This window comes from Hydra viridissima, unplaced genomic scaffold (genome assembly GCF_058129835.1).
Source record: "Hydra viridissima isolate aposymbiotic clone 2 unplaced genomic scaffold, HvirCarnegie_v1 scaffold_11, whole genome shotgun sequence".
Lineage (NCBI taxonomy): Eukaryota > Metazoa > Cnidaria > Hydrozoa > Anthoathecata > Hydridae > Hydra > Hydra viridissima.
This window is the reverse complement of record NW_028324310.1, coordinates 13,675,001-13,697,075: the sequence shown is the minus strand read 5'-3', so window position 1 is coordinate 13,697,075 and position 22,075 is coordinate 13,675,001. Positions and strand designations below refer to the sequence as shown.

General features: G+C 28.9%; 2 protein-coding genes across 3 annotated transcripts in view; both read right to left on the bottom strand.

The window, feature by feature from the left end:
• Positions 1–940: 940 nt before the first annotated feature.
• LOC145191380 (mediator of RNA polymerase II transcription subunit 4-like) lies at positions 941–9,792 on the bottom strand. Its single transcript, XM_090066895.1, has 9 exons — positions 9,597–9,792; positions 9,307–9,382; positions 5,064–5,118; positions 4,735–4,850; positions 4,525–4,582; positions 2,433–2,519; positions 2,164–2,340; positions 1,966–2,018; positions 941–1,858 (listed from the first exon to the last, which is right to left on the bottom strand). Exons 1-9 carry the CDS (start codon positions 9,689–9,691, stop codon positions 1,733–1,735), a joined length of 843 nt encoding a protein of 280 aa, XP_089923021.1. The 5' UTR covers positions 9,692–9,792; the 3' UTR covers positions 941–1,732.
• A 7,444-nt stretch (positions 9,793–17,236) lies between these two features.
• The window catches only part of LOC149882306 (uncharacterized), a 5,191-nt gene continuing 352 nt past the window's right edge, over positions 17,237–22,075 (bottom strand). Inside the window, exons 2-11 of one of the 2 annotated variants that reach the window (XM_090066880.1) lie at positions 21,076–21,994; positions 20,535–20,827; positions 20,200–20,412; positions 19,695–19,934; positions 19,405–19,481; positions 19,071–19,276; positions 18,665–18,994; positions 18,274–18,432; positions 17,814–18,006; positions 17,237–17,653 (exon numbers count right to left, since the gene is read on the bottom strand). In XM_090066880.1, the coding sequence (XP_089923006.1) occupies positions 17,349–17,653; positions 17,814–18,006; positions 18,274–18,432; positions 18,665–18,994; positions 19,071–19,276; positions 19,405–19,481; positions 19,695–19,934; positions 20,200–20,412; positions 20,535–20,827; positions 21,076–21,963 (2,904 nt within the window). In that variant the 5' untranslated portion in view covers positions 21,964–21,994 and the 3' untranslated portion in view covers positions 17,237–17,348. The remainder of the gene's footprint in view (positions 17,654–17,813; positions 18,007–18,273; positions 18,433–18,664; positions 18,995–19,070; positions 19,277–19,404; positions 19,482–19,694; positions 19,935–20,199; positions 20,413–20,534; positions 20,828–21,075; positions 21,995–22,075) is intronic. The other variant, XM_090066881.1, reaches the window with a different exon arrangement.

Sequence of the window (22,075 nt, the reverse complement as noted above, 5' to 3'; positions counted from 1 at the left end):
ATCTAAAGAAATTATTTTCTTTTCAAACCTTTTGTATAAGGTGAAAAGTGAAAAAATGTCTGGTAGTGTTGTTGGAGAATTAAAATCAATTTGTCGTGCCCGTCAAAATTTTCAACCGAGAAAAGTTTATGGATTATTGAAAACGACGAAACGTACTGCAAAAAAGGATTTCTCACAGTAGCACGGCCATCAATATTATTATCAGTCAAAAAGGTGTCCATGCCAGCAACAAATCTAAGTATGTTCGGACAGAAAAGCTTGTTCCGAAAATTCTCGTGGCAAGAAATTTGCCTTTGTGGCCTTAAGAGTGCTCCATTTATCACTCGAAAGACTTTGACTTCCAATTTGTACATCACCGAATTTCTTCAGAAAAGTCTTTTGCCATTTATTAACTAACACAGCAAGGCAGTTAACTTTTAGCCGGATTTGGCAACGATCTACTAGTCCAAGAAGACAAAAAGGCATCGAAATTGTCCCGAAAGATGCAAATCCTCTGAACTGGCCTGAGTAATCGAGAATTACTGGGCAATTGTAAAAGGAATCTTGTTGAAAAGCAACAATTTAGCGAAAGATGACGAAAAATTTATACAAAAATGGTTAGCAGCATCGAAAAAGTTTACTGGAAGCAAGTTCCAGGCCATGATGGGATATACTCTCAAGTAAATTCAATTACTTTCTAGGCGTCCTTTGAAATCTGTACAAACTGATTAAAAACTTTATATGATACAACAAACTTTAATATAAAAAAAATTTGAAATTCATCAAGTATTTCTCGAGTTATTGGATAATTATATCCGACAGAAAAGTTTTGAGCCCAATCGATAGCTATACCAAGTAATGTTGGCAAAAAGCTGAATGTTGAGGGTAGGTTGACTGTTAGAAAACAAACAGCTTTGAGCAAAAAAGAACAAGACAGGAAAAACAAAGAGCAGTATAGGAGATGTCATTTACCACCACAACCTAATAACATTTAAACATACTACATGTTTTAGTAAATTAAAATGTAAAAGAAAATAAATCTCACATCACGTATATTTATATGCTAAAAAATGGTGGGTGATAGCAACATTTTTTATTATTAGGGATTTAGCGCACCAATTAGCACAAAAATCAGACGAAATCACTAAAAAAATTTTTAATCGCAGGTGGATATTGTGAAACTATCAGTAATGAGAAGTTCTGGGATTTAAGCAAAAGTCAACAATTGAGGAGAAGGAAGAAACGTAAAAGGAAACCATAATTTTCGGTTCATTTTTTACTGAAACGTTCTTGACATAGGGTGGTTCGTATTCCGTAAAGAAATTTCAATTATTAAAGTGAGTTAGAAACTTAGTCCTATTATAAAATCCATAAAGTTAATTAGTTGCCAAAAATGATGTATTTTCATAAAATTCGTTTTATATTGAATATTTATTCAGCTATTTAAGAAGCTTTCTCAGGATTTAAGAAAACTCTCCGTTAACAACATTCTCCAGGGTAGCTTGTTGCAAGATGAGCAGGATTATTTACATCTCTTTAAACTTTTTGTAAATTTGCAGAGAAAAAGCCGAAACAGTTTCATGAACTTTTTATGATTGTATATCATTGTCATTGTGGGTAATTCGAACTATATTATCAAATTTTAAAGCATTTGTATTTTCACGATCTTCAGTGATTCATGCGGTAAAACTTTTTGAATATCCTGCTGATATAAGGTGGATAACAGTTTTTTCAAATTTTGAATCAAGAACCATCAGTTACTTTCTCCACTTGAAGAGGAATCAGAAGATGTTGACATGAATTCTATTTCTTCAGCATTTACAGGACCATTAAGAGAAGTCAATTTTAAAGAATCTGAAGGTATTGTTGCCAGGTGCCCCTAAAATGAAACTCTTAGATGAAGATGAATTATTAAGCTTTGCTTTCAAAAATATATATATGTATATATATTGCAAGAAACCTATAAAAACAAAAATATTTAGTTACAAGGTCATCGTCACTTGGAAGCCCTTGCCAAATTCCACCATTTTCAAATCTCTCTAAAAAATAAATCAAGTAACATAGTGTAAAGATTACAGATAAAAAAACAAAAGTATGTAACACAAAAATAGGTGAAGGTAAAACTTCAAGCAATAGCTCTAGAGTGCATTTTTAAAGCAAAGAAATAGAGATTTGCAAACACACCATCCTTCTCTAAATAAACCTTGTCAAGGTCATTTTCATCATCTTTAGCAAGGTTTTTCTCACTAAACAGTTCTTTTTTTACCGCTGGTTCAAGGGCAATAGAGCTTTTGTTGATTGACTGTCCCAAAGCACCACATCGCATTTCAATATCTAATGGGTATGGTCTACGTGGGTCACCTTTTAAAACAAAAAATTGTTCAAAATTTAATACTTTACTTTGTTTCACTTTTACATTTATTTCTAAGCATTTTAAGATTTAAGTCTTTTACCTGGAGCCCAACCTGGAGGTGCTTCTACAGAGTTACCACTACTTATTCGAAATGCAAATTTGATGAGTTCTTCACATGAAACTGAAGCTTTACATGGAGAAGCATAAATTAATAATTTAAAATTACCCCAAGAAATTATTTAAAGATGACAATGCAATATCTTAAAATTTATAAACAACAAAAAACATCAAAACTACAAAACTGATGTTAACAGATTTTTAAAAATCATCAGTTTATGATTGACATTAGAGAATATTCCGATAGAATTAACAGTTGTGCTCATCTCATAAAAAATATATCAAAACGAAATTTGAGAAAAACTAAAAAACCTTCGTTTGAATTGTTTTAAAATCAGTATTTAGAGTGTGATTAAAATGTTATGGTCATGGGCATCCACTAAAATATTTTTGGGGAGGGGCAAATAAAATATAAAATTGTATTTTTGCTAAATTTCAATTCCATAAAGTAATATTTTACAAACTTATTTTATCAGGTTCTTATTATAGCTAAATTTATTATCAATTATCACCAGAAAACATTCAAAAAAGAAACTTCTACATTGCTGTAACATTGTGAGACTTAAATTGAATGATAATGCCAGTGCAGTTTCTTGTTCAGCAGAATCATTTACAACCTTAAGAAATGAGAGCACCACTTTTGCACTCTGAAAGGATGGATTTTGAACCTATGTAGAAGTGTTGTTCAGCCAGTGGAAATTAGAAGAGGATGAAAGAAGTAAAGAGATAACTTGTTAAGAAAATTCTTGTGTTTCTCATTATGAAATATTGGGTATTCCTTTGAGCTGTGAATGCATCCTTCTTTTTTGGTTTAATAAACAAAGAATTGAGATAACAAAGGTTTTTGCTAGTTGTTTTAAGTTGAACTTGACAAATGATCGGAGAAACATTCTTCTAACAAATAAGAAGCTTGATGAAATCAGATCATTCAAAAGTCCTTCTGTTGGAACTAGAGTTAATGGCAAAATAGGTAAATCTCAATGATGCAAATGATTTGGGACATCCACATTGCATGTTATTAAGAATCTGGAGCAAGGATATGAACTTCATAGGGAGGAATTTCTCCAAGGAATATGAGATCAGTGTAAGAAGAACTTCCTAAATTAAATCTCATACTCCTTGGAGAAATTATAAAACTTTTAAATTGATCACATTATATTGGTTTCTGGTAAATCTTTCAATTGCAGAATGTCACAACAAATTGTAATGACTTATTCATTTAAAATTGTGTTTCAGTTGAATATCATCACTGATATCAAATTATGCTTTTTTCAATTTTGGCCAAAATGTTTAAAAGCACTTGAAAAGCAATATGCCTGATCCAATTGTTCATCAAAACAGCATTTTAATTCTTAAACAAAAGGCTAGGATAGCAACAGTCTTCTTTTTCAACCAAATTCTAATTATTGTAGGAAGAAATTTCCCATCAAGTTGCTACCAGTGGACCAGAAAATTTAGAAGATTTCTTCATTTCCCATTCATAATTTACATTTTGTTTGCTTGGTCATTCAAGAAAATTCTATCCTCTTCAATTCTTATTATACTGAGAGTATTGACACATGTGATTTTAGGAATGATGATGCTATCAAAAAGCAAACTTAGTCAGCTTCCTTTGTTTCTTGGAATTCTCCTCTTTTAATATTTTTCACAACAATCTATTTCTTAATAAGCACATCCAACTTTTTTATTTACATACATAATTTACCCATGTTTTTTGGGGAAGTTAGTACAATAAGCTTTTTGAAATAACTAATTCTTGCAAGCCAAGTAATATTATATTCAAAAGTAAAATTTTAAGATCAACAAGGCATTAGAAAACAACGTCATATAGTCTTTGGGATGGTTTTGAGGCCAAATGGAATACAAAAAATAAAATGCCTTTAAAAAATTAGGCAAAAGGTTTAATGAAACACCCTAATGAACACTAATCATGCAAAATCCAAATAGTCTATTATTATTCTTCACTTGTATTAATATACAGAATTCAGTAGAAGTCAGGGGACAAACTTTTTTTGTAAAATTTCTTAGTAACTACACATTGAATTTCATAGAAAATATTAAATTAGAATTCTTACAACTTTTTGCTTGTTCTGCTGTCTGCAACTTTTTTTTTGCTTGATGTAGAGCAGTAGCCTAAAAAGAAGATTAAAATCAATTGTCAGTCGTGATTGGACAATCAATTATGTCAGTGGTGACAAGTGTTTGGGGAAACTTTTCTAAAGTTTGTCCCACTTTGTAATATTAAGTAAATCAAAAATTAATCTAGTTCACAAAACTTAGCATACTAAGACACTTTCAGCTTCTTTTAATTGACTGTGAAACTGTGCAAGTTCTTGGTCCTTTTTTTTAATCTCATCTTGCAACTGCTTTACTAACTTATGCTGTTCAAGTTGCTTTATTGCTAAAATAAATAAGATAACAGATAAAATAAACATAGTATAAAGCAACTCTAAGAAAAGTTCTGTGTAAAGGCTTAGACAAGAAAAATTAGAAGTCATCTGGTGCCTGTTTCAAAACTTTATTTAAACTACACTAAATATTTTATGATACTTCAAATCTTAGCCATGTGACAGACCACAAATCTGGTTTATGGTGTACATAGAGATTTTTATACCTTTTCTTAAAGTTTCTTGTAGTTCTCCATCTTGTTCCAATAACTTTTCAACCAACTAAAAAAGGTAACCATGTAAATATGTGTAAGTACCCAAATTATTTTTTTTTTTTTTGTTTACAAATAGAAATTCTACAAAATTAGTTTGACTAAAATATTGCTGATGTTAGTTTATTATATATTATATTATTATTTTATATTTATATTATATTTTTCTTTGTCTTTCTTTAGAAGATCAAATGACATAACTCATAGAAAATCCCTAAAAAAACATTATGGAAGAAACCTATACTTAAGAAATCAAAAAATTCTAATGGAAAGATATTATTATGCAGAAGATTATCATAGTTTGAAAAATAATGGAAACAGAAGAGTCTCTACTTCTTTATATTATGTTCCTCATGCTAATTCCATGTGAAATAAAATTTTTTGAAAATTTTCAAAAGTTCTAAATTTCACCAAATTTTACACCACTAAAAGATTCCAATAAAAGTATGAATCTTCCCAAAAATTTAGCCTCAAACTCCAAGAATTGAAAATCCCCAAATAATTTTTTTTTTTTTTTTTTAACAACAAAATTTACAGAAAAGTAAACAGAAGTTCTTGAAATTTATCAGGAATTCAATGTACCATACTCAAATAAAAAAAAATACTGCCAAACTCCTAATTTTTTTTAGAAATCTTTTTAAATAATATAACCTCATAAAGAAAAATTGGAGATTAATCTCATACTGCATAAGTGTAATTTAGATTTTAGTTAAAACAATTTATATATATAAGTAACTGCCATCTTTTGTCGAGTTTATGACAAAAAACAACAACAAGTAATTAAATGTGTGAGATCTTTAGTAATATAAAAAGAATGCATTTTAAGCTGTGGAAATTATAATTTACTTATTTAAAATTACATGTATTTTGTTACTTCTATTTAATTTTATGTAATCAATAGAATAGGAATAAAACTTAATTATATTTATAAAATGGAATCTGGATTTGCAAAAGCTTTAGATGAAGTCTTAATACAGCTTTTCCATAGAAACAAGATTATAAGGATTTTAGTAATTTGAAAAATATTTACAGGACATCTATTTTTGGAGATTAGGTTTGTTTAAGACTATCAAAGACATTAAGACAGATGATTGATCCTGTAAAAGAAGTTATTTGGTTAAATCTGTTGAACATATTTTCCAAAAGTTATAAATTTATGTATGAATATAAATTTATCACAAAAATTTTGCTATTTTAAAGGCACATAAAGTTCTCTATTAACAAACTTCAGAAAATTCAATTTGTTTTAAGACAGAAATTTGTACTTTATTCTTCAACTTTTGTTATTAACGGAAAAACCAAATTCCAATCTTTAAATGAGACATTAAATGAGATTTTATATGCTATCACTAGGATGTGACCTTAACTTACATAAAAAGAATGATATGGTTTTAAGAGACACAAAGATTACCCCTCTTTATTATTATCATTATGTTGTTATCAAAGTAAATATTTAAAATCCTAAAATTATTTGATTGACTTTTATAGCAACTAATAAAGTAACACTTGATTGCTTTTTCATGATTGTACATTTTCTTTTAGTCAAACAACTATATCTCTTGAAATGGTATGAGATAGAAAGTCAAAATATACTGACTTTAAACCAGGATGGAAGTTTTGATGCTGCTGTATTAAGTTTTTGTTAAAACAAAATAAGGCTACTAACACAGAAATAGAGGTTCAGGCTGTTGACAATTTAACTTTAAATAAAGGGAAATCTTCTCAAAAAAAAAAAAAAAGACACTTTGTTCTTTATCAGCAATTAGCATCTCACCAATAAAACTTCATGGAATTGCAAAGAACCAATTAGTAGTGACAACAAAAAAGAAATAAAGGAAAGCTTACACAAAAATGAAAGGAGTTACAAGCACTAATGCAATTAACCTTGATTACATTCCATCAACTTCTTCTAGTTATCCAACCACTGAAGAAAAAGCAAACAACCTTGATTGATTGACACCTTTAATCAAAGAAAAACCTTGTTCTTTTTTTTTCCATTAAAAATGAAGTTTAAAAAAGAGCTTAAAAATATTCCAAAGTAAAATTCAAATACTATTCCTTACGTCTGAGTCTTTATTTCAAAAACTGCAGAATATTTTTAAAGTTTCTGAACATCTTATACAACATGCCAAGAAACTTAAATGTAAAAGAGACTCTTGCAACACCTGATAGTAAAACAGGTAAAAAAAAAAAAACACCTAATTTTGTTTCAGCTTTTAGTGAAACAATTATACAGAGATGATAGGTTTTCTTGAATAATGCCTGGTAAGAAAGATTGGTTTAGTGTTTAGTGTTCTCCACAGCAAAAAATAAATACTCCTTTACAGCACTCATGAACTTAATATTAAACTTAAAGTTAAATACATTTCTGTCAAAATAGGCTTTTCAAATTTCTTAACTTTGAGGCCTATATTATAAGTGTAGGAGCAAGTGGGACACATTCTATATGTGTACTTGTTATCAAAATCTTATGATTGCTCTTAAGTGCATTCCAATATGTAACATACATAGATTTACTAGCAAAATTAATGCAATACAAACATTAACAAGTGTATGGTGCTTAAATGTGAAGAATGATCAAGTAATGAAATTTTAAAGACATTTTAGGTGAGGAATTAAGTGAGATTGATGAAGAAGAGATTCAACCAATGGAAATGTACTAATAGGTTCCAGTTAATTACCCAGACAAACAAATGAATAAAAAGAACTTGTTGTTTCTTGTATTGATAAACATTTGTAGAATTAGTATTGCTTGTCATATTGCTATCCATTTTGTAAAAAACAGTTCCTTAACAGCCTAAAGGTATCATGATGAGATTTTACAACCTATTGTTTGTATACATACTGTAATTAATAGTACTTTATAAGATTTAAAAGCGGAATGAATATTATTATAGCAAACAATCGTGCAAATATAAAAGCTACTTTTTATAAGAGTTGTTTGCTGTGGACACAATATAAATTTAACTGTATCACATGCTCTGAATTCCAAAGCCATTACAGATGAAGATCTATTTAAATATGCAATTGATGTTATTTTCATTTGCAAAGATATTGGCACATTAAATAAAAGAACAGTTGCAGACACTCTTAGAGAAAATTCTAAATCAAGCAATTACAGCTTGATGAAGAAATATATTAACAACTTCTTACTTCATATTTGAGAATTTAGAATGATTAAAAGATATTTCTAAAAATTGGGGGAACAAAAACATTTACTTAGCATAAAAGAAGATTTCTTTGAAGCCCTGTATAAAGTCCTAGAACCTTTGGCACAGCTTCAAAGCTATTTTCATTAGAATCAACACACCTAGGATCCTGTAGTGCCAGTAAAAGTGAATTATCAAATTCTATGCTTCACAAAAAAGCAACTGTGATTCTGTTTCTCTTCTTAAAACCAAGCTGATAAAGTTTATTGAAAGCCATTTTTAAATACATAATTTTTATAAAATTGCAGTTTTTTTTTACCCCTGATTAAAAAACAACAGCTTACTATCACCAGAATGAAAAAAAAAAGTAAACATTTGACTTTAAGACATTTTTGTTAGATGCTAATAAAAAATGCACAGGGGCAAAAGTACTATCATGCTAAAGATTCTACAAAGTAGTTAAAATTCCTACAAAAAAGAATTACAGAACCCTTTGAATTTATATATGCTCTATCTCAAATCTGTGCTATAGATTAGTTAGATGCACATGTGCTGAGCAGCACAGAACAACATCACAAAATTTGCCTGATTTCTTTAAACAAAGAAACAAGTATGAGGCTAAAACTGTCTAGCATTGTGTAATTTTTTTTTGCAATACCTAATCTCCTTTTTATTCATGGGTTAAAAAATAAATCTTTAAAAAACATTTTCCTTTCAACATAATTATACTTTAGGTAATAATATATAATAATAATATAAGGTGGCACTTTATAATTTAGTTATTACATTGAAATACAAAATCTTGAAATATTTATAAGCAAGGCCAAAATTTTTTTGAAGTGTTTGTATGCAAGGAGAACTAAAAAGACTGTGAGGTTAGCGTGGGGATAGGAAAAACTTTTGCAGGGATAGATTGCGTATTGGAGCTACCTCTGAAGTAACAGGGTAAAAATTGAATTGAAGAATTGAATATTAAAAACTTCACTTACTTCACTACCACATAAACAAGAAAAAAAAAAAGCAATTATTTGGTTTATCTAATAATTTACCTTGTCTATATGAGATGATTGTTCAGACTTGAAAGTTTTACTTGAGCATGCTTTTGATATGCTTTCAAAAAGTTCCCTATGGTAGAGATATTTAAAAATAACTGTCAGAATGCACACAGACACATACATGCATACATACATACATACATACATACATACATACATACATACATACATACATACATACATACATACATACATACATACATACATACATACATACATACATACATACATACATACATACATACATACATACATACATACAAACATACATACATATTACTCACCAGCTAGTTTTTTCAATTGACTCCAATTCATGATAAAGAACTTGTTTGGTACTGCAGTAAATTGTTTGGCCTATATCTGCAAGTTCACATGTCATTTTTATGCAACCAAGGTTTTAGTAAATCTGAAGATAAATGGCAATTGTTAACTATAGACTTATTAATTGTTAACCGTAATTCTGCTGTTGATTAAAAGCATATTTCTAAAACTAACATCATCTCATGCATCATGCATCCAAAAATAAGTATAGAATATTTATATAACATAATTATGTTAAAAAAACACAGTTACAACCAAAAGATTCAAAATGGCATGAGCTAAGAAGTTAGCTGTCCTGAAGACCACATTTATAAACTTACAAACTTCTTCATAATCTTTTTTTTTTTTTTTTAACTGTAATTGCATCATGAATATTTAAGTCTTTTTAAATGAAGCAAAAACTAGGTGTTGTAATGGTTATTAATGACAAAAAACATTAAGCAGCGCACAGATTTAGTTTTAATAGCGAATACAAGTAAATATATTCTAGCTTTTTTTTATTGTTTCTTTATTTTTTATAAGACTGAATTCGTAGAAACTCGTTTACATGCTGCTTTGCTTTTCTTATATACTGGGATCGAAGTATTAATATATTCGAATGGAAAAAACTTGTTCTGAAACATGCGAGGCTTGCTACTGCGTAGTGAGAACATTGCATTGAAATAGGTGGCCAAAACATTTTCGTTGTATTTATGTAGATGTTATGTCTTAAATGAGTAAAATAGAGCTTAAAGATAATATTTTTCATTTTTGTGTTTAGGGCCCGATCCTATAAAGCTGAAAAATGTGTAACTTACGCCAAAAAAACGTGATTTTTCTAAGGCAAAAAAATTTCTACACCTGTCCGGAGAGCTTCAAAACATAAAAGTCATGCTCAAAAAATAAAACCAACTGGGTTAGGTAGCCCATACATCCATGTTTCAAAATATAAAAAAATTGAAATCATCTGCCTACGTCCAAGGAAAAAAAATGACTTTGATTTCTTGGATTTTTTTGTTCCTTGCTTTATCGCCCGGAGAGCCTCAAACCACAAAAGACACACTCAAAAATAAGAAATAAATAATAAAACTAATATTACTATTATTGATATGCATAGTCTATACATAGAGGCTTTAAAAATAAAAAATTAAGCCATCAGTCAATGTGTAGGAAATCATTGTTACTTTGAACTTGTCAGTCATTTTGACCTTACTTTTAATGAAAAAGATTACTTTAATCACCACTTTTTCTTTGAATTTGAATCATTTCTAAACTTAAAACACTGTCGCAAAATAAAAAAAAAAAACTATTAAAATAGTGTCTATAATTAAACTTTGGCAAAGGCTGTTTCAAAGTTCTAAATATAATAGAACCTTGAAACAGGTTTTATTTACTGTGGGTTTTTTTACAAATTACAATTACACACAGGGTAAACAAATGAATATTTAAAAAGATTTAATCCCATGAATAAATTTTTGAATCAGTTTAAATAAATCCATAGGTATTTTCTCAGTTTATTTTTTTTGTCACAAACACTTATTCTAAAGTAGCGAGGTTTCAATGTTCATTAAAATGCAACAGACATATTTCACCTAAATGTGCTTGCTATTGTATTCAACCACACATCTTTCAAGCCAATTTCCATATTGTGGATGTAATTTTGAATGTTTGTATCTTTGCCACTGAACAGAAAAGTTGTGATGAAGAGCTTCTAAAGATTGTTCACTGAAAGGACCAAGGGATTTTTTGTTCATTCTAATAAAATCATCAATGTGAAAAAAAACGATGTACACTTTTGGGTTCACACTTACAAATCCTAGACTTAAAAAGGATGTCCGAAATTCCTCAATTTTATTTTCATATTCCTTGTCAAGGACTTTTCCAAAGCAGGCTCTAACAACAGCACTGAGTTTTTTGAATGTATCAATGATGGCCATGATGAATCTAGGTTCTCTAAGAGCTGATCTATCACTTCAATATTTTTTAGGAGTTTTTGGCAATCATTGCCAGCAAATTGTCCGTCATGATATGGTTGGATTGTGATGTTGAGTCTTTTTGAGCACTCATCTGCTTCTGGCAATGCTTCTTTTAGTGCTTTGAACAAGTGATTTACTATTCCAACAAGCAGATGAAGTTCCATTGGGGGAATTAGTTCGAAAATGAATTGGCTTGGATCAAGTTTTAGAAGTGGTTTAGGGACAACATTGTTGAAAGACTTTACCCTACTAATGTCACCACCTTTTGAAAGAAAGTCTGTGTAACAATTTTGAAGGTCAGACAGCGTCCTGAGCGCACCTTTTTCAGCTAAGTTCTTTGCTTCACTATCACAGTGTAGACATGGATGTGAGCTAGAGTGACATTGCAAACCACATGAAATGTTAGCAACTTTTAAGTCGCAAGAGACCACAAAGTCTACATTTCCTGGTTGAACAAGCTCAATAAAGTTTTTGATGTTGCTGTAATTCTCATGTAGATCCTCTGCAACTGCAATTAAAAATTGCTTTTTAACTTCACTGTCTTTTAGAGCTCGAGAGGTGACAATTTCTTTTGAAGGTGGGCTGCTTGAATCATCTTCATCATTCATTCTTTGAAGACTTACTGTAAGCTTTAGGAAGCCTCAACTCCTTCAATCCTAAGTTTCATGAGATGACCTGCTTGAAGTTGTCTCTTAAGTGAAATTTCTGCTAGAAAGTCAGAGACGTTTTTGCAGTGAACAACTGGGTACTCTGTGTGGCTTTTTTTCGCCTGATAATGCAAGTGTAATTTTTGTAAAAAAATTTGCAAGTTGCAACCCTGCATCATGAAAATTTGCTCGATAGTTTGGCTCAAAAAGAGGCAATTTGTAAACCAAATTTAGTGTTCTTGCAAGCTTTTTGACTCCAATATTAGACATGCCTGTAGCTTGCTAAATTTGCACCAGGTCTTGGGCACTTAACTTATACTTTTCTGCAGTTGTTGATTTTGAACATGATGCTCCTTAAGACAAATTTTAAAAAGCCTTGTTATGAAATGTAATCTTAGAACAGACAAAATGGGACTATTAAAAACAGGAAAGATACAAAATTTAAGTTACTGAGAGAAACAAGTTTTCTGTTGAAATTTCTCTAAGGTTTAAATTCAAAGAAGTAGAGTTGCATTTATGAGGTAAGCATTTCCCTTGCGGTGACAAACAATCTGAAAATTTTTTCAGGGGATTTGTGGGATTTGAAGTTGTAGAATTACAGTTGGAACCTCTTGTCACAGTCTTCACATTGTTTGATAATTGTAAAGAGTAGGCAGCTTGACAGATACTCCTCTTTCAACCCTTCTAAGTTGATTTCTACACGTTCCACACATTTTAGTTGGAACTCTAGAGTCCAAAAAGTCAATGTATGTTGCAAAAATGTTTTTGAATCTCTCAAAAACTACACCAGAAATTGGTGAATTGCACTTTTTCATGCATCAAACACACACCGTTTTTCTACACTTTGTGAGATTTGGCACTATTGGGCATTTTGAAAGAGTCCAAATAAAGTTAAAATTGCAAAAAGTATTTGTTTTTGCTTTCATTTGATATTTTATTGTCAGCAACTAATAAAAAAATTTATGTTTTTACTGCTTCTTTATTTCACTATTAAATGACTTAAATATGTAACACTGTAACATTAAGTACTAAGCAATACAATGAACCTAGCTATTCAAAAAATATAGGCTTAAAAAACGTTTAAAACACTTGACTTTTAAGAGAAAGCGAATTAGTGGGTAAAGATACCTCTAGGGTTATGCAATTTAAAATGGATTTACAAGAAAAGCAATCATAGTTTCATTTTGTTTATTTTATTTTGTTTGTTTTTTTAATAAATTTTATTTTTTCTAGTTTTATTTCTTGCAATTATCTATCAAATTTTATAGGTATTCATAAATAAGCATCATCTTTTCTTCCTTATGCCTTTAGGAAAGGAGCCATTAACATGAGAAAATTAAAAGCCATTTTTTTTCCTTGGACGTAGGCAGATGATTTCAATTTTATTTTTTGAAACATGGATGTATGGGCTACCAAACCCAATTGGTTTTATTTTTTGAGCATGACTTTTATGTTTTGAGGCTCTCCGGACAGGTGTGTTTCGCAAACAGTAATCCTATACACAAATTTACGCAGAATTTTTGAGTAAATCACACAAAAAAAATCTGCTGCAAATTCAATGATTGTAGTTATTTTTTCTTCAAACTACTAATGTCAATTTTTGCAGACAAAAAGAATTGTCCTCGAAAAACGTAGAGTTTCATATCTTTTTAAAATTTTTTACATTTTTCTAGAAGTGTCATTAGGTTAGAAGCATTGTTTAACTTTATTTAAAATATTCAAAAATCCATGAACTTGAAGAGGAAACTTTTATCAAAATGTTTATCAAAAAGTTTACACTAGAGCAAACTCACGATTAATTGCAATATAAGATATGAAAGATTTAATAATAAGCGTCCGTCACTCAACAAAACAAGGGTTGAGAGCTGTAGTATTTACAAAAATGAATGGAAAAGTTCAAAACACTTCACCATTCAACCCCTTGTTTTGTAGAGTGAAGGATCCCCGTTCAAACGCTGTGGTTATGTGATTTTTCTCCATGCGTAAACTTATATAAAAGAGGAAAATGAGCTAAAGGAAAGTATTATGGTATTTCCATTATTAGTGGAGAAGAGATTAACCATCCATTTAAAAAAGGAAATGAGCAAGTGAGCAAGTTAGTCATCGACCGAAATTTGTTTCTCATCTTCATAAATGAAGTTTAGTTTAGATTAATATAAATTTAAAAATTGAACGTTATAAACCACACGAATTTTTCCACCTCGAAATTTAAAAATGCTGACCTTTTGTGTATGTGTGTGTGTGTGTGTGTGTGTGTGTGTGTGTGTGTGTGTGTGTGTGTGTGTGTGTGTGTGTGTGTGTGTGTGTGTGTGTGTGTGTGTGTGTGTGTGTGTGTGTGTGTAAAATTTCATTTTTCGTACGCAAACCTCTGAAACGATGAAATTAGATTAGTTTACAAAACACAGATTAGAAAAATAATTTTCTCCAAGGTATATTCCTTGTTTACCTTCTGTGCCAAAAAAACCTAAAATTTCTCTTTTTACGTAAAAATTACCAATTTTACGGCAAATTTGAGAAATCCGTAAGAATGCATTTTTTATACAATTGCAGTTTTAAAAATTGCGTAATTACGTAAAATTTTAATTTACACAAAAATTTTCCGTAATTTTTTGCGTTTTGCGTTATAAGTTTTATAGGACAGGGCCTAGGTCCGCTCATGGGCGTAGCGAGTGGAGACAAAAGTTCTAGAATGTTATGTAGCCTGGTAATAATTTACTCACCAATTTCTAAAGTTTTGCTAAGTAAAGAAGGATCCCAAAAATTCTTTGACATAAATTTCCAGATCCACTCATTTACAATCACCTATTTGGACATTTTCAGAAAACAAATTGAAATTCTTTCTCAAAAATCATGTAGATTGGCTATTTAGCAGTGACATCACTCAAATATTTTGAATTAAAATAAGTTCCAATTCCGGGTAATTTAATTCACCCCCTGTTTTCCGTTGCTGGATCAGCCTGTTATACGATTGATTTTTTCCAAACAAAAGGGCTAATTAAGTGCTCTTTTTGGACATGCACACTCTTGATTTTATGAACTAGAACTAGAGTCTGAACTAGAAATTTAAATATTGATTGCTAAAGTTGATGCTCTTAAAATCCTCGAACGACATAAATTCTCCGATATTCAAAACAGTATCAAACCATATATCATTTTCTAAAGCCCCATTTACTTCATGTATTCAGCTATCTATTAAACCCTCTCCAACAACACAATAGCTTTAAATAAACAAGAATTTAAAAATTCAACAGCAAATATTTCGTTAAATTTTTGTTATTCAAAAATTCGAATTTCAAACGAAAAGGTAAAGTAAGCATTAAACAGCGGATGATAAAAAAAAATCAAAGTATTAGAAATTGTGTATGTTAACAAATTATATTTTTGTTTTGAATGCCATTTCAATCATTTTTAGTAAAATTTCCTCACAAATCTAGTTTGTTTAAGGGTAAATTGATTTTTGAGAGAATTTCCAACATTCATCAAAAAATATCTTTCATTCCACATTTGAAGAAGATATTAACTTTAAGTCCCCATTGCCATCATAAACAAGTTTTTATTTTTTAAATTTCTTTAGATTTTGATTTTTTGCTGGTTGTTTAATTCTGGATTAATAAGGGATCATTATCAACCAATTCAAGTTCATCTTTCACACTGGCAATTTCAAAATCAGTAGTGCAATCTAAATAATACTCATCTTAATAACTAAGTTTGTATTTTCCTTTTCGTATGAATTGAAATGATATCCAACTTCTACTGTATGTTGGGTTTTAACCAAGAATAATCAAGACACCTAGAAAACACAGTTGATATTTACAAAAGAGCAATTTTGTCACTTTTATCATTTAACTATTTGTTGACATCTGAAGATTATAGAAGTCTATATTTTCCTGGCACAACCATTCTCCGTTTTCATCAGTTATATTAAACAAAATGGTAAAGTCACACGTTCCTAGTTTTCTACTGTTGTTTTATACCTTTTAAGTAGAATTTCAATTCTTCTTTCTACTATAGACTTGCCTTATTGAGTTGTAAGACTCAGTTTTTCAAAGGGTTTGTACTTCTCTAGTTACAATCACGACTCTTTCCTATCTCATTTTTACATTTTCAGTCTAGCACTTAAGTCTAGGGAACCAGGATCAGCTGTTCTGATGGCATATTGCCCATATAACCAATTAAGAAAAATCAAATATTGTATTTACACATAAACCTAATACCCTGCTGCACTTATCATCGGATCGGTGAATCGACTCAACTTTTGGTTTTAACTATCTCCCCCTATATACAGACTAAACCTATGACAAAAAAAATTTTTTCAAAATTTTTATATATCTAGTGGTCGCAAATGATTAGTTCTTTTGTTTTATTGATGGTTATATAAATCGCTCTATTTACATTTAAAAATATCTTTTAAGTGTCTATATATCATAGTTAATGTATGAACAAGTCTCAATTAATCAGTTTTAATTACCATTATAACCACACGGTGATTTAAGCGTAGGATGTTATTGTGAGCATGCGCATTAAATTACACTATATAAAAAATAAAAAAAAATGGCGGAGCAGTTTTTCCGTAAAAACTAAAAACTTTAGTGATTGATTTCCTTTCTAAATGTCTATTTAGTCTTCGCAATCAAAAAAATAAAAAGTTTTTAAGTTATATAATTGATAAGCTCTTTATTAAATTAAAAAAAATAATAATAATAAGTCGTAAAGTAAGAGATTTTTTTGTTTAAAATAATTAAGTTTTTAGGTGAAAAAAAAACAGCATCCCCTCACTTATTTAAAGAATATCTTGCGACTGAAAATTTTTTGGATAAAAATTAAAACATATTCTTATTCTCGATACTCTAAGGAAAAATTTTATATTAATCATTTTCACCAGTCATTTTTTTAAATCGAGATAATTTATATAACGTTAGGCAAAAATTATTTTATTTTTTTGACTGAAAAAAATGTAAGGTTAGCTTATTTATGCTTAAGGATTAAAATCAATAAGGTCAATTTGAAAATGAAATTTAAATTAGGAATTTGTTTTTCTTTTAAACTTTTAAAATTTATAACAAATTTTCAACTAATTTTAAAATTCTTTTACAAAAATATTTGTAAAATTTTATTAACTCATTTTTCTTTTTTTTACAATTGGCTTTATATCTTTTGCTTTAGGATGATTTCTTAAAAAATGTTCTTTAACAGTGCTTTCTAGCCGACTACAACCCTTCATATGCCAGAATAATCTATTAAGATTGTTGAATTCGGCGTGTAAACTTTCACCACCTTGTTCACCATACACACCGATTCCTAATCTCCATTTTTCAATAAACTGATATACATGGTTTTCAAGTAAATGCATTTTAGGTGTTACAGAAGCATCTGGCCATGTAAATCTATAAAATTCCATGAGTTTTTTGATTGCTAAATCTAAAAATTGACGAAATTTTCCATTATACAATACATAAAGAAAAATAATACTCAATAATATCATACTGTAAAAATAACAAGAGGTAGTTTAGGTATTATAATTTACAATCAAGATAAAAATTTACAAGAGTAAAATCGAAAAAGTCAGTTAAATATTTACCAAGCTCCTGAATATCATTATCTTTGAAATAGTGTGAACTATTCATAATATTATGACACTTAGAATAATATGAAAATAACTTTTTAAATTTCTGGCTCACATCAATAGATTGTAAGTGAACACCAGTATCTATAAATCCAAGGTCTACAACTAGCTTTGGAATCGAATTGCATAAGTCAAGCAATGGTTGATGCTATAAATAAAAAAATATCAAAAAAAGTCAAATCAATTCATAAATCAAGGCATTATTAGCATTGAGCATTAAATATATTATTTTATGCAATACACTTTTTTATTATATATAATAAAACAGTTTGTTGTATATACACATATATGCATTTATATATATATATATATATATATATATATATATATATATATATATATATATATATATATATATATATATATATATATATATATATATATATATATGTATTTACAGTATTAAAACAACAACCTTAAGCATTTTGTGAACATGGTTTCCTACAAAACATTTCCCATGATAGGCTTGCCTTTCAACTTTATTTTCTTTCAATATTTCATCTAGTTTTTGAATGCATGGTCCTGACACTTTGTCTAGTTCGTTACATTCGTGTAAACTTTGTAGCTCTATTGACTAATAATATGTTTTTTAATTAAATTAGGTAGACAAAATTTACAGATATTTAATCTTTTAATTATATTTGTATAAATTAAAAAAATTATTGATAACTTAAAGTAAGAAAAACTTCATCCTCTTTATTAAATTGTATTATCCTAGTTTGAACAAAGTTTTAAAGCAAGTTTTATCTATAAATTTTGATTAATAGTAAATTTAATGATTCATATTTTTTACTGAAAAACAATACCTTTTCGTTTTTTCTCAATTCATAATAAAGAATTCTTGGTTTATATATTTTCAAAATATCTTCTGCTCTTTCTGGATCACGCAAAACTTGTATTCCAACTGTGTCTTGCAGAAGAGTAATTTTTTCTAGACAATCTGTAATAATGCTATTCAAAAGACTTGATTGGACATGCATGGAAATAAACTTGTCAAATTCTGCTTTACCAATAGTTTTATTTCTTAATGCAAGTTCTCCAGCAAATTTTATATCAATTAAATGACACTCATCTTCTAACATAATAAAAAACTTCAAGTAGATACCCAGAGATATATGTAATGCAGGCACTGCAACCTGTTAAAATTAATAAAAACAACTGTAACTATTTTGTAGTATAACAGCATTATTTAAATAAAAAGAACTAATTTACTTGATCCAGAGGAATATTAAACAAAGATTGATCAATAACATTGTTGAAAAGCTTCGCATTCTTTAAAATTCCTCCAAAACTCTGAAAAGACTCAAAGTTATCTCTTAACGAACAAAGTGTTCTATGTGAAACATTATGTTTTCGATTTTCAGGAGTTATTTTGATCTCTTCCTTTGTTATGTCACAAAAGAGGCAGCAGTGCCGACCTGTGAAATGAAGAAAAAAAGTAATAAATAATGTGTTGTACGACTGATTAAAAAAATAATTATTCAATTGCAGAAATAGATTTGTTAGGATAATGATTTATTTATTTCATAGTAGAAAAAAAACTTACCACTAGCTCCTGTGATTCCATATACACTGCACAGAAAATCGTAATCTCCAAACATAAAAACACGACAATGGTGATTTCTAAACAAAAAAGTTTTTTTATCTAAGACTTTATGGAGAATAAATATTTTACAGCTTTGATACAGTAATAACATCCTAAAACTAATTACAAAGTACCCACCCAAACATGTGTGGAAACTCAAGAAAAAAAAAGTAATATGAATTGTTCTGAAAAATTATATTTTATTGTTCAGAACAAATATTAACCGTGACTGCTGTGACATATTAACTTACTTCCAAACCATTTTTTGCAACTCATCAACTTGCTGTGTATATCTAGACAGTCCAACATTCAGATTGACACGATAGTCTTTTGCTTCAAAAGTACTAAACACAAGACTATTTGATTTTGAGTTAGGCTGATTTTGATTAACAACTTGGTAACTCATTTTAAAAGAACCACCTCCATGATCACCACCAATTTTTATATGTATTTCATCCTTTATAATCCCATCATGTTTAAGTAAGTCAAACCTTAAAGAATTAACATTTAAATTTGTAAGTTTGTATACATATATATATATATATATATATATATATATATATATATATATATATATATATATATATATATATATATATATATATATATATATATATATATATATATATATATGTATATATATATATATATATATACTTATCTTATACAAATTAGTATAAAGATTAACTTTTATTTTTCTAGTAATTTATAAATTTAAGTGTTTATTAAAAATATCTCAAATTAATGAGTTATTACTTTTCCATAAGATTTAGTAGGTTTTCTATATTTTGAGGTAGGTCGTTGATATATGCCCAAGGAGCTAGTTTAATTTCAACAACAGCATTATTATTCTCATTTTGAAATGTAAATGGTCCATCTAAAACAACTAAATCATTTCCAGCCCATTCCTTTGCAACAACTCTTTGTTTGTTGTTTGAAGCAGTTTTAATATTTTTCGAATTTAACCACCTAGAATAATAATATACAAGCAATAAGTTTTGCAATTATAAACAATTGTAAAAATGAACTACAAGTTCTCAAATAAAAAACGAAATTACAAAAAGTATTTTAAGTTCCATATTTATATTTACCTAGCCATAGTTTTCAATTTATTCCAAGGAATACCCATATCAGCTTTTAAAGCAACCATTTCTTCTGCATTTAAATCCACTCTTCCAATATTGGCTTTAGTTAAAATTTCATTTGCTTCATCATTATCATATGACTTTAACATTACAGCTGTTTGACAGATTTTAGAGTCCTTAGAACTACCAGCTGTATGGTTGAATTGTTCCAATAAATATTTTTGTCTTTTTCTTAGAGTGCTGTTACTACAGTTTGCGCTATCTTTATAAGCTTTGGGAGCAGAAACAAAACAAAGTGGCTGTAAATTAAACAAAACATTACTTAAAATAGAAAATAAAATAATATTTTATATTTTTTTTTATAAGTTATATTTAATATTAAAAAAACTAAATCAAACTAGTTTACTCTTGCTTAAAATATAGATTGCATTAAAATGATGTAATAAAGTTTAAATACTACTACAATTCTAATAATTATAATTATATCTAGCATAATAGAAAAGTAAACACTATTTAACTTGCTATAAAGTTAAAACATATTTCTTACCCTAGGCCCACCGGATGAAAATTCTATTGTAGATGTTTTGGACTGATTCAACTTTTTTTTAATGATATGTAAAACAGCATCATTGGCTTCTTGTGGGATTTCACTTGTGTCAGTGATTTGGTAAAAACTGTTTATGCTAACTAATTGGTTGTTTTCATTTATGGTGCTATTTGATATTTTTCTGCAGTCATGATTTTCAAAATTTTTGTCTTTCAAAAATACTTTTTTGTCACAATTCTTGCATATAATAGTTAAATGTTTTATAATTTCAGATATATGGACAGAATATGATAGGCTGTCAATTGTGATGTTAGTTTTACATAATGGACAATTTGAATCATTTTCTAATTTATCTTTAACATTTGATAAAATGCACAAGCTACAGAATGAGTGTTGACAGTTCTTTAGCATGACAGGCTGATTCATAACTTCCCCACAAATCTTACAAATGCATAAAACTATATGTGGATTTAGTTCATGGTTTAGTTCTGTTAAAATTTCTTTATCTTCTTGTATAGGCAATGAATCAAGAAATGATTTTATATGAAATTTTGTCCATTTTTTAACCTTTCTTGGTCGCCCAACATTAGATAGAGGTTTTCGACCAGGAATACCAAAAACACATTTGCACTCAACTGTTGGACATTTTACCCAAATTTTTGGAGCTTTGAAAACTTTACTGCCTCTATTTTCGATGTTTCTAAGAGAAGTATAACACTTCATGCACATTTTCTCTGGATGACTACACTGAGAATCTTCTGATACATTTATTCCAAAAGCTTTATAAATTCGATCTATTTTACTGTCAGTTTTTAAACTGTCTTTTCCTAAAAGGTTTCCACATATTCTACACACTCTGGAAAGTTTTTGTTGGTGATTACTCGCCATATTTTACGGAGTTTTTTTCGTGAAACCTTCCCTATTCAAAAACATTATATTTTCTTATAAAAAAATGACTGGTAATAGGGACTATTTTTTTTGAAAAGATAAAAAGAAGGAG